The sequence below is a fragment of the Sapajus apella genome, unplaced genomic scaffold (assembly GCF_009761245.1).
Source record: "Sapajus apella isolate SASKATOON/1434 unplaced genomic scaffold, GSC_monkey_1.0 scaffold14, whole genome shotgun sequence".
Lineage (NCBI taxonomy): Eukaryota > Metazoa > Chordata > Mammalia > Primates > Cebidae > Sapajus > Sapajus apella.
Window position 1 is genome coordinate 34,116,041 of NW_022436954.1, and position 24,297 is coordinate 34,140,337.

The window sequence follows — 24,297 nt, forward strand, 5'->3', positions numbered from 1 at the left end:
ATGAAGAAAACATCTGGCTGGCATTTAAACATGGTTTTCTTCATCATCAAAGGGGTTTGTATGAAAACAATAATTTTACAGTCAGAAGTACATTGTCATATAAAAGAGAAAAGCAGAATAATAAGGAATATACATCAATTCAGGAAGAAGACATATTCTTTTTCTTACCAAATCAGCACTGTATAAAAATGTAAGATGTTTGCCATGATTAAGTGAAAGTCGTATGAGTCAAATCATCTCTTTCAGAAGCACATTAACAAATGTTGGTTAGTAAGGCTAATAATGACAAAGATACGTAATAGAGCATATTGTATTACTTACAGACTAGGATGTAAATTGTTCAGTTGTGCATACAAAACAATTTTGCAAAGTTTTATTAAGATCCTGAAAAATCCTATTTAGGTGAATCAGTTACCATGTAAAGTTGAAGAACATACTTTAACTTAACATTCAGAAGAAAGAAGCCTTAAAATTCATCTATTCTAAACTTATTATTGATTTGGTTATAAATAACAGAAATCCAACCTGAATGGATTCCATTTTTTTAAAAAGGGGGAGAGAGGACAGAGAAATTTCATGGCTTGTAAAACCCGAGAATGGGGCCAGGTGTGGTGGCTCATGCCTGTTGTTCTAGCACTTTTGGATGCCAAGGTGGGAGGATCATGTGACCCCAGGAAATTAAGACCAGCCTGGGCAACAGAGAGAAACCTGTCACTACAAAAAAATTTTTTAAAAAAATTACCCCAGCCTGGTGGCACACACCTGTGGTCCCAGTTACTTGGAAGGCTGAGATGAGAGGACCACTTGAACCTGAGAGGTTAAAGCTGCAGTGAGCCATGATCATATCACTGCACTCCAGCCTGGGTGATAGTGCAAGACCCAGAAAGAGAGAAAGAAAGAGAGAAAGAGAGAGAAAGAAGAAAGAGAGGGAGGGAGGGAGGGAGGAAGGAAGGAATGAAGGAAGGAAGGAAGGAAGGAGGGAACGAACCCAGGAATGGGTACAAAACTAAACCATGGGCAGGGTATAGATACACCTGGACTTCTGAACAACTGGGATCAAGAATGTGAAAGCTCCCAAGAAGAGCTCTCCAACTCCTGCCTTTTTATTTTCCTTCTGCAAGTTACCACTCTTTTTTACATGGTGAAAATAAGGCCCTGAGAGTTTTTAAGTTTTACATCTTTCAGACTTTGAAGTGGGCCCAATAAATCCCCTTTTCTTATTAAATTTTTTTAAAAATAGGAAAGATCTAGGTTGGTTCAGTCTCCTTTAGCCAGATTAGCCTAGTTTACATCATAGACCACCCCTGGACCAATTAAATGTGATAAGAATGGAACAAGAAATTCAGGGTGATGGTGCAGTGATAGAGGGTGGTCATGAAATGACATGGAAGATTGCAAATGGCCACACAGAGAAGAATCAGCTCCGCAAGTGATTCTGACATGTCCAATACAAACTCCATCATTTTACAGGTAAGTAAGCAGAGATATGTTGTTTTAGGCTATTGGACAAACAAGTACAACTGGGACTAAAACAAAAATAAAAAAGATACTACTTTGTGCATGCCCTATTTAACCCTTGCATATATAAATATTCACGTTTAATACAACCACCTTATAAAATAGGTATTAACATTCCCATTTTTTAGATGAGTAAACTGAGGTTTAGAGATAAATGTATACACAAGACTCATTCCAAAATCTGTGCTCTTTCAAAATAATACTGATACATTGTTTTTGTAAAATGGATATATGTTCATTATAAACATTTTAACACAGAAAACCATTTTCAAAGAATGACTAAACATATCAAATCCCTACACCTAGAATTAAACATCACAATAAAAAATATCTTTTATGTATCACTAAGGACAGAAGAGTAATAGAAAAACACATTTTTTTAAGCTTTACTTTTAAGTTTTAGGATACATGTGCAGAACATGAAGGTTTGTTACATAGGTATACACGTGCCATAGTGGTTAGCTGCACCCATCAACCTGTCATCTACATTAGGTATTTCTCCTAATGTGAATGCTCCCCCTAATCCCCCACCACCCAACAGGCTACACTGTGTGATGTGGCTCTCCCTGTGTCCATGTGTTCTCATTGTTCAACTCCCACTTATGAGTGAGAACATGTGGTGTTTGGTTTTCTGCTACTGGGTTAGTTTGCTGAGAATGATGGTTTCCAGCTTCATCCATGTTCCTGAAAAGGACATGAACTCATCCTTTTTTATGGCTGCATAGTATTCCATGGTGTATATGTGCCACATTTTCTTTATCCAGTCTATCGATGATGGGTATGTGGTTTGGTTCCAAGTCTTTGCTATTGTGAACAATGCTGCAATATATGTGCATGTTTCATTGTAGTAGAAATGATTTATAATTCTTTGGGTATATACCCAGTAATGGGATTGCTGGGTCAAATGGTATTTCTATTTCTAGATCCTTGAGGAATTGCCACGCTGTCTTTCACTATGGTGGAACTGATTTACACTTCCACCAACAGTGTAAAAGTGTTCCTGTTTCTCCACATCCTCTCCAGCATCTGTTGTAGCCTGACTTTTTGGTGATCGCCATTCTAACTGGCATGAGTGCCGGGAACTCTTGACCAGCAAGAAGATTCCAACCTGAGTGGGGGGTGCGCAAGAAGAAAAGGAGACAGGAAAGCAGGGTCAGGAGGGTTGAGGAATCAGTGCTCCAACAACAACTTTATTCTTTCAGTCAGGACATATATACAGTTTCTCAAAAAAATTCTGCTTAGTTATTGCTTATCTGATAGATCACAAGCTCAGCACAAAACAAGTTAATGATTATTTTAGGCAGTCCTAAACATGCTTGCATAGATAGCATTGTTCCTAGTTTTTACATCCTCCGTCTGGGTATCTTTTTACTAGGTTCCCCTTTAGAGTTCCCAAATCTCAAGTTCTTTCTTCCCGGAGACACTGAGTCTGGGCTCAACCATCCGTATTGTGAAACCTGCTTTGAGGGTTTTCACATGGACGGGTTCCCAACACATGAGATGGTATCTCATTGTGGTTTTGATTTGCATTTCTCTAATGACCAGTGATGATGAGCTTTTTTTCATGTTTCTTGACCACATAAATGTCTTCTTTTGAGGAGTGTTTGTTCATATCCTTTGCTCACTTTTTGATTTTTTTTTTTTGTAAATTTGATTAAGTTCCTTATAGATTCTGGATATTATCCCTTTGTCAGATAGATACATTGCAAAAATTTTCTCCCATTTGTAGGTTGCCTGTTCACTCTGATGACAGTTTCTTTTAGAACAGCAAAAAAATTTTATAGAAAGGTCACATTGGACTTTGTAGCTTATTTTTTAATACAAGTTTAAGATTTAATTTTATTTGAATTTAACTGAAATTAGAGTAGAGGATTACTGACTCTAGATTTTTAGTACAAAAATGCCTTAATGTCACAAAAACTATACAATGTACAAAAATGTTAGAATCATTTTTAAAAAAATGATTCACATTTTGACAGGACTGACTCCTTGCTTCTTGAAACTAAATTAGTGTACTTATACTTCTCTATCTCCTGACCCTTCAGTTTCATAATTTCGGTGAGTTGTTAGTTTTATATTTTCAGACTTATGTTTGTATTTTGTTTTGGAACTGTAATTCTCATGATTGTTTACTCTTTGTTCTGTTTACATGGATTCTGAGCTTGTCACATTTCCTTTTAGCTGACAACTTCTCACTTATTGATTTTTTGTTTTTCGTATCTTGATTTGCTGGATTTTATCATCAAATAGTGCCTCCCTTTCTCCTCCTCATGGCTCCTGTGAGTTATATTCCTTGAGGATGCTTCTTGCCTTTTAACTCTCAGGGTTTTTTTTTTCTTCAATTTTGATTTCCAGCAGGTTTTACTATGTTGTTCCTTGGAAGTTTGGGAGCTCTTTGGAGCTGTAGTTTCATATCTTTCATCAGTTTTAGGAAATTCTGCCATTTTCTCTCCAAATATGGCTTCTGCTACATTGTTGCTGTTGATTTTGGTCATCTCTCTTTTGGGAATTCCAATTACACCCAAGTTAGACTTCTCATTGTAACTCTTATGTCTTTTGTACATTTTTTTTTTTTTTGCTTTTTCTTTATTTCTCATTATGCTTTATTCTAGATAGTTCCTTCTGAAATATCTTTTAGTTGACGATTTTTAGTTCTGTCTAATCTGCTGTTAAACCAATCCATTGCATTCTTAAAGTTGAGTGCTATAGTCCTCAGTTCTAGAATTATTGTTTTATTCTTTATAGTTTTCAGTTTTTAAATTTTTCTGAACATATTTATAGTATTGTGTGTGAATCCCTCATGGGTACCTTTTTTATTATATGTATTCTTCCTCTTTTAAAAATCACATCTCTTCATGACTGTTCATTTTTTTGATTTAGTGATAGACACTAAATATAAACAATTACAGAAGTGATTTTAGAACTATAACTTTTTCCCCCAAAGATTTTAAATTGCTTTTGAAAGGCACATAGGGACTCTAGCATCTAGTATCAGTTTAATCCAACTTTAAGAGCTAAAATAATTTAAAACTGAGCTCCAGTTCCTTCAAGGTCCAGTTTGGTTTCAAGTTTGCATGCACTTCCCAAAAGACTAACAAAAGTTCCTCTTAGTTTCTCAGCTGCCTTTTCTAAAACTCACAATTGGCAGCTACAAATTCTGAGCTAAACTCTGGGTTTTGTCCTACTCAAGATCTTTTTTATTAGCTCTCTGATGCTTTCACCTAGACTTCTTATAAAAAAACATTTTGTCCAGGGCTTCTAGTTGTTATAAATGGGCTGATTAATGCAAATTATCTTGTCATTAGCAAAGCTGGAGTCCTGGTTTGTAATCGGATGTCAATTTTAACATCTTGATTCTTGCTGGTTTAATAGCTACACTATAATAAAAAGTTTCTTTTATTTAAATCTAGGAAGACTCCAATCTCTGTTTCTTCCATTATTGTCTTGATATCTCTCATTGATGATCATGGAGGGATTTCACAATGTTACCCTCACTACATGCACATTCCTAGAACTAACTACCTTGTAAACAATTTGCATGAATAATGGTCCGGCTATAGAATAGAGAGAGAATGATTCAGTGAAAGAATCAGTGTTAGAGAGATGAACTGATTTTGGAGGATGCAATGGAAAAAATATTTTTATAGGAGGATAAACACTATCAAATCCTGTAGAGAGATCAGTTAGCTAAAGATGGTGATTAGGGTGCTGGGCCTGGTAACTAAAAAATGTTCTCTTAAAGAGAACATTTCTATAAAGAATACCCTAGAATAAATAATAGATGAGGAGTTGGATGCAGCGTAGATTGTTTAAGAAATCAAGTTTTGAAAGAAAATATAAAATAGGTCGTATTTTGGTAAGAAAAAGAGTCAAGGAGAGATTTAGTAGTTAGTTTGCTTTTAGCAGGGGCCCTTTTGAAAATGTTTGCAGACTGAGGGAAAGACACTAGCAAAGAAAGGCTTAAAGACTGCAGGCACAAGTAAAATTGACTGAACCAAGTCTTGGTGAAGACAGAAAAAAAAAAAAAGGAGCAAAGATAAACTTTCTGCTGAAACACAGGAGTACAAAGTAGGGATAAAGGAAGAGATTTATAAATGTCCAGATGAAGGCTAAGGGGGTGGGAATTAGAGGAATGCAGTTCTGATAACTTCTATTTCTGTGGTCTGTAAAAGGAAAGATCAGTTTAAGGGTAAGTGCATTCATGCATTGCTTAATGACAGGAAATAAATTCTAAGAAATGTGTTATTAGGCAATTATCATTGTGTGAAGTGTCCTTACAAAACCCCAGATAGTATTGTCTTCCACATACCTAGGGTAAATGGTATATAGCCTATACAAACCTGTACAGCATGTTACTGTATTGATAATGTAGGCAACTGTAATACATGGTATTTGTGTATCTAAACATATTGAAGATATAGTAAAAATACTAAAAACACTGAATAAAAGATTTTTTTAAAAGGTACACCTGTATAGTGCACTTATCGTGAATAGTGTTTGTATGACTAGAAGTTGCCCTCAGTCAGAAAGTTGTGAGTGAATGTGAAGATCTAGAACATTACTACACAGTACTGTAGACTTTATAAACACTGTATACTTACTTAGATTACACTAAATATATAAAAAAAAATTTTCCAGTGACTTGTACCTGTAGTTCTAGCACTTTGGGAGGCCGAGGTGGGAACATTGCTTGATTTTTCATTAGGGTATTGGGCCTCATAACTGCTTTACATGCATGTCTCAGTCCATTTTTATTTCTACAAAATTTTTACTTCTATAACACTCAGGAGTTCAAGACTGCAATAAGCTATGATCCCACAACTGCACTCTAGCCTGGGCATTACAGTGAGACTCTGTCTCTTAAAAAAAAAAAAAATTAAAATTAAAACATAAAGAATGTTATTTTTTCAATAATAAACTCACCCTAGCTTACTGTAAGTTTTTTCACCTTATAAACTTTTTTACTCTTTTGTAATAATACTGAGCTTAAAACCAAATATGCTGTATAGTTGTACAAAAATATTTTCTTTATAGCCTTCCTGTATATTTTTTGTATTAATTTTTAAAATTTACTTGTAAAACTTCTTAGTTAAAAACTAAGCCACAAATGAACACATTAGTCTAGACCTACACAGGGTCAGGATAATCAATATTACTATCTTCTCCCTCCGCATCTTATCCTACTGGAAGGTCTTCAGGGGTAATAATGTATATAGAACTGTCATCTCCTATGATAACAATGCGTTCTTCTAGATGACCTCCTGAAGGACCTGCCTGAGGCTGTTTTACAGTAACTTAAAAAAAATAAGTAAAAGGAGCACACTCTAAAATAATGATAAAATACAATAAATTCATAAAAAAGAAACAGTTATTTATCACCAAATATTATGTATTGTACTGACTGGGAGTGCAGGTTAGTCTTCCACACACCTAGGCTAAATGGTATATAGCCTAAATATACCATTTATATATGGTATATAGGCTAAATGTGATGAACAGCAGCTTCATCACAAACATGTGACTATTACGTTGCCTGTGACATTACAATGGTTAAGATGTCACAAGGTGATAGGAATTTTTCAGCCCCATTATAATTTCATGGGGCTACCACTGTAATTTCATGGGTCTATCATTGACTGAAATGTTAAGGTGCATGAGTGGAGTCCACCTATCTTTCACCAGTTGTTTTCCCTTTAAGACCTGCAACACACACTTCTATTGTACCTGTTTATTGTCCCCTTCTCACTGGATTTAGAGTGCAGAATTAGAAAACTTTTTCATAGTCCTGCAACAATCTTCCATCTAATATTTCACAAATTTCTCATTTCCTTTCCCCTCTCAGTAAGCATTTTGGAGAATCTGACTATAAAGACTCTGTAGGTTGGCCAATTACTGATATGAAGGTGTAGGAGGACAAATACTTTCTCTTACCTTAATGAATGTAACTTCAGCAATTGGTTCCTTTTATCCCATCTTTTCTTATAAATGGAAACTCCACAAGAGCAATGGCTGTTTTATATAACCTGTCAAGGTGTAGCAAATATTGCGAGTGTTTAATAAATAATAAATGGGAATGAAATCCCCAAATAATAAAACAGACTATAACCTTATCAATTGCTGCTAGTGATGCAGAGGCTGCACTTAAAACTACCAAAGGAAACGAAAAAAAGACAACCTTAGCCATAATGCCCAGAAATGTAAGTTATATTTTGGTAAATATTTTCCAGCAAAAGAATAGCACTATGTACTCACTGAGTATTTACAATGTGCCCAAAATTGTGCTAACTGCTTTACATGCAAGTCTCAGTCCATTTTTATTTCTGCAAAGAATACCTGAGGCTGGGTAATTTATAAAGAAAAGAGGCTTATTTTGCTTATGGTTTTGTAGGCTGTACAAGAGCATGGCACTATCAGTTGCTGGTGAGGGCTTCAGGCTGGATCCTCTTATGGCCAAAGGCAAAGGGGAGATGGTGTGTAATCACACAGCAAGAGAGGAAGTCAGAGGCAAGAGGAAGGTACAAGGCTTTTTTTTAACAACCAGCTCTCTGGGAACTGATACAGCAAAAACAATGGTTTCTATGGGGATGGCACCAAGCCATTTATGAAAGATTCTCTCTCATGACCCCGACATCTTTTTATTAGGTCCCACCTCTAACATTGGAGGTTAAATTTCAGTATGAGATTTGCAGGGGTCAAATAAATCATCTCCAAAATATAGCAGTGCATTATCTCATTTCATTCTTACTACTTTCAGTTCCTAAAAATTTATCTTCTATTTGATTCACAGCAACCTGAGAAAGTAACAATAAGATCCACATCTTAAAATGAAACAAATGAGAATTCAGTAGATTAAATAGGATGCCCAAGTTTGTATATTCGGCTATTATATGCAGGCCAGAATTCAAACCCTCAGTTTTCGGAGTCACCAGCCAATAACGTTATTCACAATGCTATACAGTCTTCTCAACTTAGCACCTATACGACTTGAATAATAATACTTTTTCTTGTAAAATTATGAGGAATCATATCATTTGATGGTTTAATAACACAAATCCTCACCTGTGTAAGGCAGGCAAGTGTTATTGGTCAAAGCATAAAGATGGGGTTTAATGAACAGCAGTTATTCAGGAATCAGAAAAGAAGCATGTCCTCTTGTTTGATTTCAGCTTTGTATTTAACTTTTGAGCAATGATATATTTAATAGGACAACTTCTAATGGTAGAAAACTTATTCAGTATTTAAAGTAACATTACTAAAACGATAATATCTTGCTTTGCATATTAAAATATTAATTTCTTTTAACTTTGTTGACTAATAATTTGGTCAGATTATGAGAGAAGGAAGTGAAGTGGTCAAAAAGTCAGTGAAAAATTTTATCATAGACATTATAAACTATGACCATTGTATATTGCACAATTCTGCATTTTAAATTTTTTCTTCAAAACTTCATGCTGTAACTAGACTTAAGAAAATAATTTATATGTAAACTTTCTCTTAGCATTCACACAGATCATCCTGTGTTACCAAACATTACTTGGAGATAGTAGCTATAAACAGATAAAATTTGAGAAAATAATATAAAAATAGTTGTGTTTGTTATACAACCCAGCCTCTTTAGAATATAGTGTTAATTTTTACAAACCATGCTTCAATCAACATCAAACATATGGTATTGTGGTTATGAGAAAAACATATCTTTGATCAGGGTTTCAAATTTGTATATATCAAGCACCTCACAAAATTCTCTGTTTAAATGCTTATCCCTTTCTGTTATAGGATGCTGCTACACAAAAAATATCAATTAGAATACTAAGCAATTATGAAAACTAAATAGAAAAATAGTTGCAGTAAAATTAATAGTATGGAATTTTAACCAGAAGCAATTCTTAGTGTTTATTTATTAAAAAGATTTAACATGAAAAGCTTAGTTTATCATGGTATGTGCCAAAATTACCTAATATTTCTTTTGCCAGAGATAATTAATGTCACCTCAAAATCACATAGCAATGTGAACAGAGAAGGAGAAGGGATGGTATATAAAAGGAGAAAGAGTAGTGAGAAAGTTTTTTTTTTTTTTTTAATTTCTTCCTAAATAGCTTCTAATATATGCTTGAATGAATATATACATATATTTTTCTCCTTTTTTAAGCCATTAAATCTCATTAAGAACTGTCTCATAGTTTTTGAATAAGAGATCTCAAATGAAAGTAATATTATTTTTTAAAAGTCTGCAGTATAGACTCATTATTATCTCTGCTTATTTGAAAACAAAAATTAGAAACAAAAATTTTAAAAACCTCTGATATGTAATACTCTGCAAAGACTAAAGAAAATATAAGTTTCAAATATTTGCAAGTGAATTTTAAGAAATACTAGTTCATTTCAAAAACCTAATTAGGCATACTATACTCTCTTATAAACTACTGGTTATAGCACAACAAATAGTTCACTATAAATGAATTTAAACACAAATAATATATCATATACTACATGAAACAGAAAAGACATGTGGATATGATTAGTGTCTTTCAAGAACACCCTAGACATCTAAAAGAACATAGCAACTAATACATTTTAAAAATAAATAAAAATAGGGATATTATCTAAAAATTGTAGTTATTAAATTTTATTTCTGAAGTAATAAGCTAAAAACTGTTAAGAACTGATGTACTACACAATGACATTGATACTATGTTAAAATGATTCACAGAAGGCAGTCAAGACAGAGATTCAGAAATATTTTATTAGAAAAGTAATGCACATTCTTTGTAACATCAGCTTTTATTTCTGTGTACTATATGAACTTCCCAAAATCATTCTCCAAACTCAATCATTTAAAACTCATTCATGTATTTTATGATGCATCCTACAACAAAGACTAAAAAGCAGGCAATAATAACTATAAAACACAGCCTAATTACAGCAAAGTTAATCTATTTTTACACGAAAACATTTTGAAACCAATTTTGTGTTTATTGAAGAATTTTTCTCATGCATATTATCCAAGAGTTTTTTCTGTCAGGGTATTAGTTTCTTAGGATTGCTATAACAAATTACCACAAACTGGGTACCTTAAAACTGCAGAAATACATTCTCTCACTGTTCTGGAGGCTAGAAGTACAAAATCATGTTAGCAGGGTTGGCAACTGCTGGAACTCTGAGGGAGATTCTATTCTATGCTTTTTCCTATCTTCTGATGGTAGCCACGATGTATATGACTCCAATCCCTGCCTCTACCTCCATGTGGCATCCTCCTGTGTCTCTATCTTCATTCTCTCTCTCTCTCTCTTTTTTTTTTTTTTTTTTTTGTTTCTTTGGTTTGAGACAGTCTCATTCTGTTGCTCAGACTGGAGTGTAGTGGAGCGATCTCGGCTCACTGCAACCTTCACCTCCCGGGTTCCAGTCTCCTTGGTAGCTGAGATTACAGGCACACAGCCACCATGCCTGGTAATTTCTGTATTTTTAGTAGAGATGGGTTTTCAACATGCTGGCAAGACTGGTCTTGAATTCCTGGGCCTCAAGTGACTCACCCAGCTTGGCCTCCCAAAGTGCTGGGATTACAGGCGTTAGCCACCACGCCCACCCTATCTTCTCTTATGAGGAACACCAGTCATATTGGATTAAGGGTCTGCCCTGCTCCAGCATAATCTCATCTTAGCTACTTAACCGCAATCACAGTATTTCCAAATAACGTCACATTTTGAGGCTCTAGGAAGTACATGAATTTTGGGGGAACACTGTTCAACCCAGTGCATTCAGTTTCTATTTAACATAAAAAATAAGTCCTATACTATACAGGATGAAAAAATGACTTATGAAATAGGTGAATGAGTGTTGAATATATAAATGTGATCTTTCATTTTCCAATCACATACAGGAATAAGGATTTTTTGGGAATATGTTTCATTAACAAATATGTGTTACATCCAAAAAAAATTTATACATTGTTCAAGTAGGATTCAGGGAATTAACTTAGGTGCATTCTCTTGTTTCTATTTCAAGCATATTGTTCTCCAGATTTTTTTTTTTTCTAATTCTGATTTCCTTGTGAGGATTATTCAGATTTAAATAAAGTCTTTAAAATAGAAGTAGTAAACAAGCTTGGTTACTAAAGTTAAATATTACAAGGTAGATAAAATAAGACTGAGGTAAATTCATGTATTTAATTCTTATCTATTTTGTCCATACAGTTATGCTGATATTTCATTCACTTGGATTCACCAACTTAAAATTTGTAATCATAATGGAGAATCTTTTCCCTGTGTTTGAAAAAAGTTTACTGAGCAAATTAATAGTATAAATATGATTTCAAGGTTAACTATTTAAGATAATATTTATTTATATGTACTGTTAATCAACATGTCCCCTTCTTTACCCCATGTACCCTTTGACAAATTATCTCCAACTCATCTTTCAGGTCACAAGTCAAGTATCATGTTCTCATACCTGGTTTCTGACAACAGATAAAATACTTACTAAATGGTCTTACAGTACCATTTATGATTTGTTTGTAGTATTTACCACAGTGTCCATTTTATATTGACTTTTGTGATTATAACTAACAATTTTCCTCTACTAACTCTATAGGACATGTACTGTGGGCCATGTATATTGTACTTACCTTTGCTTTTCTAAACAAGTTCAGTAGTTGCTGAATAACTGAATAAATTAGAAAGATATATTACATATAAGAAGTGGACATGTGAATTATGAATCAATCTCATCAATTTGTTAAAGAATCTTCTACCAAATACTCTTCCTGAATAAGCTTTTACACTTATTATAGTTACCATATCTTTGTAAACAACATTAAGGGAACACTGATTTTACTATATTAAATAGATAGTTTTCTATTTCAAATAGACTGGGCTGAATTACTTTGATTAGCTCAAATGAAAAATACAAGATTCTAATAAGAGACTTTATTACTTACTAAAGGCACTGTGAGCTATTATTAAAATACAATTGACATGAAATATAAATTTTGTGAAACAATTCTCTGTAAGGATTTTACATTTTTATTTTGGAGTATATGAACAAAATGGCCCATATCATACTGAAAAATCCCTTTAAAATAATAGACTATAATTCGAAAAATGAAATTTTAGCAGTATTACACATAAACTAATATTTAAAAATTTTAAATCTGTAAAAAGCCTACATTTGAGAAAGTTATAATAATTATTCACAAGTAGGGACATTAAAAGTCCATTCCATAATCATCATTATTTGAGCCAGAGAAAGACTGTTGCAAATTGGAATATCTAAATTCAAAATTTAGGACATGTAGGTATGATTATCTATCTTTGACAGCTTGAGTTTACATATTTAGATAAACACAACATAGTATTATTTTTAAAAAAATTTCCTGGCCAGAGGAAGTGTCCAATATGATGCAAAGATTAACAGGTTTCCAGTTTTGAGATGCTGCTGCTCCCTGAGTAGAACTTTCTCTGTCATGCTAATATTTCCTACAGTTTCTTTTTGAGGGGAAAAAAAACGCTAAATGCTATCAGTTTTCAGACTGTCTCACACTTAAACCTTTATCAAGACATTCAGGAACATAACATGAGTAAAGATTAAAGAAATTGTGAGATAAAAAATTCCGTAAGATGATGGTAACTTATAATTTGATAGCTGCTCTAAGCTTGGCTGAGCGCCCTCTGGGGTTATCTTGTACATCCTGAGATTGTGGACTAAGTACCTTCTTGTGTATCAATTTCCACATTAAAGGAGCTCTTCTCATAGAGACTTCCATGTTTTCGTGATCTGAACCTAATTGCGATGCTTTCATCACTTGCTGTCTAACACTTAGGTTAAACCTTTCTGTCATGCTTATTCCAAGCAAAAATCTTTTGACGATGCGATCCTCTAGTGAATGGAAGGAGAGGGCAACAAGACGACCACCAGGTCTCAGAAACTTCTGAGCTGTCTTCAGTCCTGTGTGGAGTTCATTGAGCTCATTGTTTACAAATATGCGAAGAGCCTGGAAAGTCTTGGTAGCAATATGAGTCGATCGCTGTAGCAAGTCTTTTCGTGCATAAATGGCAGAGGGAGAAAATGCACCTAGGAATGGATTTTGTAAAGACAGAAAAAAAAGACCGGTAACATTAATATTTTTCACTGTAAATCTAAAGAGTTGTATGGTTGTATGTATATTTAGTGAACTAAGTTTTCTTAGAAATTTGTGGTGGCATTTCATTCATACTTCCCCCTCTCATTTCCAAGCATTCTTCTAAGGTTTAAAACTATGTGGCAAAAAATCCTTGTGTAACTCATAAGGATAACTGAAGTTGAACAATGAGCACAGAAGGAGAAATGGTGGAAACATATTTAAAGAAATAATAAGAAAATCCTTCTCAAATTTGGTGAAAAACATTAACTCATAGATGCTCAATGAACCACAAATACAGTAAACAAAAAAGGCTGCACATAGGCACATCATAAAACTACTATAACCAAAGATAACAATAACAAAAAAACATGCCAACAGAAAAGAAAATTCATTACATAGAGAAGAACAAAAACATTATTAACAGCTAATTTTTTATGAGCACAATGGAGGCCAGAAGATAGTGGAATAATATAAACAGTGTTGAGAAGAGAACTCCGTTTACTAAGAAGGCTAAGTGTAATAAGATATTTATCCAAAAATAAAGGTTCAAAGACATTTTAAAGAAAAAAATAGTGAGATAATCCACTGCTAACAGGTCTGCACTCAAGAAATTGAAAGAAAATACTTCATGCCGAAACAAAATGATGCCAGGTGATCATTTGGATAGACAGATGGGAATGAAGTGATAAGGTCATAGCTATAAAACATTTTTGAAATAAATTAAAGACTTATATAAATGGAAAACTACTGTATGTTCAATGATTAGAAGATGGCAATACTACCCAAACTGACCTAAGATTCAATGTAATCCCTATCAGAATTCCAGCTGACTTCTTTGTACAAATTAACAAGCTGATTTTAAAATTCATATAGAATTGCAAGGCACCCAAAACAGCCCAAATAATCTTGAAAAAAAATAATAAAGTAGCAGGACTTATATTTATGAATTTCAAAGCTTATTACAAAGAAACGATAAGACAGTGTGGTACTGGCATAGCAAAAGGCAGAGAACAAAAGAATGTAATTGAGAGTCAAGAAATAAAACCATACATATACAGTCAACTAACTTTTGACAAGAGTGCCAAGATTGTTCAATTGGGAAACGTCTTTTGAACAAATGATGCTGAGACATAAAAGAATGTAATTAGACTCTTCCATCACATACAAAAACAAACTCAAAATGGATCAAAGACCTAACTGTAAAAATACAAACCATAAAACTCTTAGAATAAAATATAAGGTTAAATCTTCCTGACTTTGAATTTTGCAAAAGATTCTTAGATATGACATCAAAATTGTAAACAACAAAAGAAAAAAAATAGATAAATTGGACTTCATCAAAATTAAAAACCTTTCTCATTCAAAGAAAGCCAACAAGAAATCAAAGACAACTCAGAGAATGGGAAAAAATTTGCAAATCATATGTCTAGTAAGGAACATGTATCTGGCATATATAAAGTAAGTAAACTGCAGAATACATGTATATTATTTACATCATATTTTAAAACGTGCATATCAAAACATATAGTCCCATCTACTTTAATAACTGAGATAAGCAAAAATTTCTAATTTTTAAATAAACCAATAAATATAATTTTCCTTAAGTTTATAATCACTTGCATACAAAGATATTAAAGTGTAATGTCCAATGGATTTATACAATTATTTTTTAATTTAGAGTCATGTACCTGAAGAGTATTATCCCATAGAGAAGTAGTGTTTCTAGTACAGATTTGTTCTTAATGAAGATCTCAGAAAATAACTGCAATCTTGGCATTTGGATCTCCTATGTTTCTTAAAGAAAAGTTAATTATACAAGGCTGGCACCTTAGTTCACATTTTAGTAATCTAAACACCTAGTAGTAAAGTTCAGACACAGCAGATTAATATTCTTTGGGAACTAGATCAGAAGAGAAGAGAAATAGTATCTTACATATATCAGAGAACTGAGAACCTGGTGGTTTAAAGTAAACCAAATCAGTGTGATGGTTCTCTCTTTCCTCTACAAAAATTACTTTGCCAAAAGTCTAAAGAATGGTAGACACCAGGGGTTTTATCTTCCAACAACCAGGTCTCTCAGAAACATGATGTCAATATAAAAACTGAAGAGGAAGGTCAGCTTCTTACCATTTGCTATTTAATTCCTTCATTTTCTGGATAAAGAGTTTGGGTCACTGGGAAACGTGTTTCAGAGTATTCTAAGAATTTGAACAAACATGCAACTATTTATATTTTGGAGCCTGGATTTAGAGGAAGCGTCAGAAAGGTTGCATTCTTGAAGACCTTGCATGATTCAAATTTTGCATAATTCAAAACGAATTTTCTCAAAGAAGAAATGTAATATAAAATACATTTTAATGTACATATATTTTCATATAAAATAGGAAGTAAACATTCATGGAGCACACAGATCAATAAGTACTGTAGGATATTTCTGCTTTTATGGTTTTAAAAAATTTTTTTCTTAGCATTATCTCTAATATTTTGCAGAAATTAAAAGCATGGTTCAACATGCTAACTGCTTAACTTTCTTTACATTTTAATGTAGAACTTCTTAATTCATAAAATAATAGGCAGAAAGCTTAATAAATGTTTGCATAATATTGTCAATGAATGTGTTTTTTAAAATTAACGAAAATGTAATATTTCATAACAAAAAATAATGAAATAATGTCTGAAATCACAGAAGTTCTAATATAAACAACAGCACTGGTTAATTTGACATTAAAGTTTGTTAGACATTTTGGCTTACTAGCTAAAATAGCACCTTCCTATGGCAGAAGGATGGACATAATTTATAATTCATTTAGTTAGCTAGCTGTGAAACTATGAGATTCCTAATTCCTTTCATTTGACAAAATCAATTTTCATTTCAAAGCATTCACCCAAAGTGAGATTTTATTAGTATTCTGTATTATAGAATTTCAAGTTTATGTAAATCATATTCACATTAAGTATATCCCCCAGTATATATGAATCTGCAGTGACAAATTACAACCACTGCAATCAGACAAGGTTTTCTTTGTAAGATCAATTTGGCCTTGCCAATGTCACAAAGTTATGGAGAATGGACATTAAGAGTTTTCAGCTATATATGGGAGTAGATGGTCTTAAAGACAAAAGGGGAACTTAATCTATGAAGCTTTCCTTCTGGGGCCTTTTTACACTTGTTTGGAGAATTCTGATGTGTATTACGTCTGATGAATTTCCTAGAAGAGATTTCTAGATGTGGTCCTGTCAACCTCGTTAAGTCCCACCGTTAGAGACCAAGAGATGACAAGAAGTCTGTAATGAGCAATGTGTTTTTTGGAGCTTTCTGGTACTTTTCTGGGGAATCAAAGGCATATATCTTTCCTTATTTTAGATAGGTTAAACTTCCAGGGCTATCTTTCTTTTATACTGGTACCTCATGCCTGTAATTTTTTCAAAGCAGATTGTGTAAAATGAAATTAAAAAGAAACAAAAGAATATAAAATAGCATGTGATGCTGGGCACAATGGCTCATGCTTGTAGTCCCAGCACTTTGGGAGGCTGAAGCAGGCAGATCTCTTGAGCCCTGGAGTTTAAGACCAACTCGAGCAACATGGGAAACCCTGTCTCTACAAAGAAAGAAAGAAAAAAAAACTATAAAATTAAGCCAGGCACGGTAGCGCATGCTTGTAGTCCCAGCTACTCCAGAGGTTGAGGCGGGAGGATCATCTGAGTCTGTGGAGGTCAAGACTGCAGTGAGCCATGATTGCACCACTGCACTCCAGCCTGAGAAACAGGGAGAGACTCCATCTCAAACAATAATAATAATAATAAAATAGAATGGCATACAATAATGGAAATTAAAGTGATAAGAACAAAACATCAACTGGCAACGGGACACATGGATAAGAAAAAAATCAACCACGAAGGATTAGGAAAGATCTTTGAATTATTAAGTTTAAAGACAATAAATGTTCTGTGCCTATGAGGAAGCAAAAATAGGTTTTCTAGTGACAGTCACTGGTCAGAGAGCAAGGAACAGAGTTATCTTAGGTATGCACAAACTAGGTAAGAACAGCTGGCTCCTAATTTCATCAGGAAAACAAGATTTAAAAAACTAACAGATTCAATGCCTACTCATATTCTACACTCTGAATTATGCCACAGGGAGAAAAATATTAATATGACAGAAAAAGGGTCCCTGACCTTGAGGAGCTCACTGTTTTGCAATTCTTCTTCACCTCCTTTACATCTCCCATATACTGTTATTAGAAATAGAAACTGGTCTTTCTGTTTTTTCATCTCCTGAGTTTCACCAGAGTCTAGTATGGCTAATTCATTTGAGTAAGGAATAGAGTAGGTAAGATGAAAAAATCACAATTTGTGTTATTAGGTTTGATGATGAGAGAAAAATCTCCTTTTTGTGTGTTATAGTCCATCAAAGGAACTAGTTAACATAGTACCAATGTATATGGGAACAGATGTGCTTACCCTTAGTATAGCACTTATACTCTTCTGTAATTACTAGTTTACTTGTCTGTCTCACTCACTTGACTCTGATCTCCTCGTGAACAGGAACTATTTCGTGTTCCCTCTTATATCCCTAGTACTTGACGGAGAAGCTTGTGATTCTTAATTCTGACTGTACATCACAGTCACATGTGCTGCTTTTGACAAAAATGCCTGGTTCCACTTCAGACCTACTGAATCAGTTTCAGGGGTTTATTACTCAGGAATCACTAGTTTTAAAAAGCTTCACAGAGGATTCTGACATGCAGCCAAGATTAAAAACTACTTTTGAAAACACTCAATAAATGCTTCTTGAAAAGATACTGAATAGATAATAAGTGAAAAAATAAATAAGTGAATGAATGGATAAAAATCCAGGGTCACTGGCACAGTTTCATTCACATCATTGGGTGTGTAAGCGCTGTGTGCCAATCCTGTATATCAAATCTATGTGCCCAAAACTTATGTATAAAGCCTGGGTGTCTATTGAGCCTATGTACACAAAGCTTATGTGTATAACCTGTGTATCCAAGACCTATGTCTCCCTTGGCCTACAGGGTGGAGTTTAAGGAACATGGCTGTGATTTGGTCAAAGAAAGGCCAAGGTAGGATGCTTACAACCTGCATGACTCGGAGAGTTTAGAGCACAGGCATATAACGCCACTTGTTATCATAGCCATGTAGCCGTAACATGGGAAGGCCATCACTTGGCTCTATGCTACTATTGTCTGTAAAAGGTATAATTACCCTGCTGACACTGTGCAGGTGCAGGTGCCCAGAGTAAAAAAGAGAAAGTCAGAGCTGTCTGTCTTTGTAGACGGACAGATGGGAGCCAGGACACAGCTCAGCTCGCTCATGCCCAGAGAGAGAAAGAGTTAAGCTGCTGACCCTGAAGCCGAGGGAGAGTCGACCACGAAACTGCAGGCATGAGGGGAGCTACAGAGCCTGAGCAAACAGCTAAAATAAAAGCAAACAGTGTAGAGAGCTATCATAAGAAAGCTGTTGATGTGAGCTACTGCTAAATAAAATCATCTTCACCTGCCTATGACCCCCTGAGTGTTTTCTGCTCATCCACCCACTCCATTTGGAACTCAACATGACATTTCGTATACTCGTGAACCTGACAGAGTGAGTCTATAAAGAGCATAATATTCAGTCATACCAATAAGTGACTAAATGAGCAGCATCATAATTTTAGTCACAGGAAACATTATGAAAAGACTTTTGAAATGTCATGATATAGGTCCAGTCCTCTATGCTACTTTTTGGATAAATGTGATTGTGGGAACCAAAGTATGATTTTGTTAGGGCAAGTGAACTTTCAAATTTGCCAGCAATTTCATGGTTTCAATATAACTGATTGCATGCACTTAATTATACCTTACAATGATTGAGAACATCCTTAACTCATCAATTATTTGCACATGCAACAAAGCACCTGCAAATAATTTTAACCTCAGAAACTCCACAATTGGAAGCCTTTATTATCTCAAGTAGGGGAAAAGTTCAAGGTAAACTTTATTTTTGCATATTGCTTTTGGAGAATAAAATGAGACATGAGAATATAACTGTAAAAAATAGCCTTTTACAGTTGTTTTTATATTTGAAAAATGAATGCTTAAAAATTATATAAAATATAATGTATAAAATTATACTTTAAAAAGTTCTCAAGATCTTCAGTGATTTAAGTTCAAGTTTTCTTCCCAAAGATTAATGTACAATATTAAGATGTTATGTAAACTTTTTTTTAACTTAACATCTATAAAATCCTAAACCACAAATTTTCTCATTTCTTCAAAATAGCAGAACTGTTTTCCTCCTTATACTTTAAAATAGAAAAATTTGTTTGTAAAACTGACTACAAAAGGAAATTAAAGGTAATGTACATTTAATGGCAAGATGTTGTCATGTTAAATACACTTTTAAAAGTGAGTGTGTACTAAAACCAGTATGGGAACAAGTTCTAATTTCAATACAATTTTGAAACATTATTTGGCACTTACCTCTCTCATAGTAATGCTGGGAAAATTCATGACATAAGGGATTGACCTTAGCTGTGAAAGAAAATTGTTAAAGAGTTCTGCCTTATTAGAGGCACTCCATTCTCACATTCTAGATCAGGTTTGTTGATGGTGGTGTATTTTAAGACTCTTGACAGTTTAATATCCTTTCTGTTTTCCTTGCCTCACATCAGCAAATTTTGATGGCTCGATATCTGGGATATATCCAGAACCCCAGAACCCCACCATTTCTTACAAGCTCTACCACTAGGACCCTAGTCCAAGCCACCATCATCTTTTCCACACGTCCACCAGACTGATCCTTTTAAATACAAAAATTAATCATGTCAGCACCTCCCACATCCCCTGACTTTGCTCTTAATAAACCTTGGCATGGTCCTGCCTAAGTCCTTTGACCTGTACTTAGAAGATCTGCCTTTGGGCCAGGCATGGTGGCTCACTTCCGTAATCCCAGCACTTCAGGAGGCTGAGGTGGGTGGATCACCTGAGGTCAGGAGCTCAAGACCAGCTTGGCCAACACGGTGAAACACTGTCTCTACTGAAAATACGAAGATTAGCTGGGTGTGGTAGTGGTGGTGGGGTGCCTGTAATCCCAACTACCCAGGAGGCTGAGGCAGGAGAATCACTTGAACTTGGGAGGCAGAGGTTGCAGTGAGCTGAGATTGCGTCATTACATTCCAGCCTGGGGAACAAGAATGAAACTCCATCTCAAAAAAAAAGATCTGCCCTCATACTTACTCACTACTTCATTCAAGTATCTTTTCAAACATCACATAATTCAAAAGGCAGTCTCTATGCTTATGAAAAACAGCACCATGTCACCAGTCCCCTTACGTTGGTTTACTTTTCTTCATAATACCTTATCAAAAACAAATATTTATTTGTTTACCATCTGTCTTCCTCCATTAGAATATAGACTCAAGAAAAATAGAGACTGTACTCACTGCTGTGAAACCTTTGCACCAAGAGCTGGTGGATTGAAAGACTGATTACATTTGTACTTTCAAGTTATTAACAGAGTCATTGTTAAAAAAAGTCAAAGGAAGTATTATCATTTGTATATGTAGTCAATAGTTAATGTCACTACTCTTTAAATTCTGCCTCTATACTTCCTTTTTTCTTCATACACTCGTATTAAAAAAATATATATATGGATATGTGCATATATATATATACATATATTTATGAGAATCATCTGAAAAATAATCTACAACTTAGTTAACTTATCTTTAAAAAATAATTTCAGTTGTAGAAATGCATTATAATTCATTTGCTCATTTAACAAATGTTTTTAGTGTCAAGTACCAGCCAAATGGAAACACAATGGTAAATAAGATAGAAATGGTCTCTGGAGGAGCTCACATTGCTACCACAGTAGGAACATTTAGGATGGTTTTTATTTTTTCCATCACAAAAAATGTTGCAGTAAACAGGCAAACTGCACATTTAAAAATTCTCCATTGCAGAAAAACTCTACAAAGTAAAATGACAGTCATAGTCTGGGAAAAATATTTCCAACTGTATGTGAAATCTTGTATGTCTGTAGAGTTGGAGTTGTTAGGTCAAAGGGTATTTATGCCCATTTAAATTTGGACCAATATTTCTAAATATACTCTCTAAATAGATTATACCAATTTACTTCCATCAATAGTATATGAGTGAGTCCATCTCCTCACATCCTTACCAGTACTAGAAAGTATCACTCTTTAACCCTCACTAGTTTGATAGTAGGTAAATCTTAGCTTACTGCTGTTTTAATTTTCATTTCTTCGGTAATTATTAGGGTTGGACATCTTTTTAAATCTAATAAGCATTTGATTCCAGTCAGAAATTGCTTGAACAAATTCTTGGTCCATTTTCTTGATATGATGTTGGTCTTTGCTTTATTGATTTGGAAGAACTGTTTATAAAATAAGGATATTAACCCTTTGTAAACTATTTATATAGTTGAATTTTTTTTCCTGAATTGTGAATGCCTTTTAATTTTGTAGAGTTTCTGCCATACAAAAAATAAACATTTTATACAGACTTTGTTTTTTAGGTAGTTTTAATTTTTATTAAATTTAGGAAGGCTCTTCCCACTATAAGATTACAGATATAGTCAACTCTATTTTTTGATGTATTTCTGGTTTTATTTCTTATATTTAACTATTTAATAAACACTAAAGTTGTTTTTTAGTATATGAGGTTGGAATCTAACTATTTTTTTTAAAAATGAGACAGTCAACGATCCTATTTATTAAACAGTACATTCTCTTCCTACTCATTTGAAGTACTCTCTTGTTCGTATACTACATTTCCATATACAGATTAATCTGCTTCTGGATTCTCAATTGTGTTCCATTGATGCATTTATTCTATTTTTTTTGCAAATGCCAGATTATTTAATTATTGATTATTAAATTTTTTTTCCAGCAAGTTTTGCTATCATGTGGGGAAACTTTCTCCCCATCACTGTCTTCCCCCCAGTGCATGATTATACTTCTTTTCAAAATTATCTTGGGTATTCAAATGTATTTATTGCCCCAAATTAAATTTAGAATCATAGTATATAAAAATAAAAATTTTGATTAGAATTATAGTAAATGTGTAAATTTACTGGAGTAAAATTTAATTATCATAATATTGAAGCAAGGCATCCAGGGAACATAGTATTCCCATTAATATTTTATATGTCTGTTATTAAAGTTTAGTAGTTGTCTTCACCTAAGTTATGGTCATGTTACCTGCAAGCACTATGTTTATGTATATACATTTTAATCACTCCTATGAAAAAGCATAAGAAATGTCAATACTTCTATTAGAAAACATTGTGTAATGAAAATGTCATTGACCTTCAGAGAAAGGGCTCTAAGTTCAATTTTCAGATCATTCATTTTTTTAATGGCTATTTATGTAGGGTAAAACATTTCACTTCTGAGTTTCTCCATTATAGGATGAAATAATAACCCTTCTGACAGAATTATTGGGAAAATCATGTTAAAAAATGTTCAGAGCATTTAGTGCATACTTGGCATAAAGTAGTCATTTTATGAATGGCATAACACAGTTATGTACTCTTCTCAGTTGTAATATGCAGTAGGTAGGAAGGGGTTTTGATACGTTAATTTAAAGGTTCTGCCAAGCTTATTCTACTTTCAGCCTGGACTAATGGAAAGTGGGTAAGATAAAGGGCTACTGAAAATCCCTGAAGCATCTGAATAATGCTTACTCAAGTTAGGTATTGAACAAAAAGATTTCAGCATCCAAAATGAAGTATAAAATTTTTCTAATGTATAAATTTGTAGAACATTCTCAAATTTACAACGTAGTACTTAGGTTTTAAAAGTATAAAGACTTAGAACGACATAAATATGAAAAATCTTTTTTAAAAAAAGTTAGCGTTTACCCTATTTAGTAACTGATGCTAAGAATTTTAAGAGACCAAATTTCATCAATCTAAGCTTCCCAGGTTGTATTTAAACCACCTAACCAGAAGAATTATTTTCTACAATTAAATTTCCAGATTTCTCTTTCCACCTAAGTTCTATACAACTTGCATTTAGGCATTTTAAGAATGCATTTTTGTTTTTTCTCTATTCTTTTCTTCTGTGCCTAGTTTTCATGGAGCACCTTTCTTTTTTTCGGCGGGGGGAGGGGGGCACACAGGGTCTCACTATAACCCAAGCTGAAATGCAATGGCATGATCACAGCTCACACTGTAGCCTTGAACCCTGGGCTCAAGTGATCCTTCCATCTTAACCCCCTGAGTAGCAGGGACTATACATGAGCATCACCACACCCAGCTAATTGTAATTTTTTTTGTAGAGACAGGGTCTCACTATGTTGCCTCGGCTGGTCTTGAACCCCTGAGCTCAAGTGCTATTCCTTCTACCTTGGCTGCCCAAAGTGCTGTGATCATAGGCATGAGCCACCATGCCTAGCCTTACTTTTTAAGCATGGCTCTACAAGGCTAAAATATATTGGAGTCATTTTAAACCATCCCCTTTGTTTTCACAGCTCAAACAAACAAGCAAAACCCCACTGAGTTTATTTAGTCTGCCTATCAACTGAATTGAATCTGAGGTTACTAGAAATTGTATGGACTAAAAAGATGTATTACCCACAATGCATTAAACACTGGGGATTAAAACATTTCTGAATACATAGTCCTTGCTCTCATGA

At 34.0% G+C, this 24,297-nt stretch overlaps 1 protein-coding gene across 5 annotated transcripts in view; it reads right to left on the bottom strand.

Annotated features, from left to right (window-relative positions):
- Positions 1 to 11,382: 11,382 nt before the first annotated feature.
- METTL15 (methyltransferase like 15) overlaps positions 11,383 to 24,297 on the bottom strand; it is a 210,663-nt gene continuing 197,748 nt past the window's right edge. For all 5 annotated transcript variants that reach the window (XM_032283687.1, XM_032283685.1, XM_032283690.1 and 2 more), the window contains exon 7: positions 11,383 to 13,584. In XM_032283687.1, the coding sequence (XP_032139578.1) occupies positions 13,142 to 13,584 (443 nt within the window). In that variant the 3' untranslated portion in view covers positions 11,383 to 13,141. The remainder of the gene's footprint in view (positions 13,585 to 24,297) is intronic.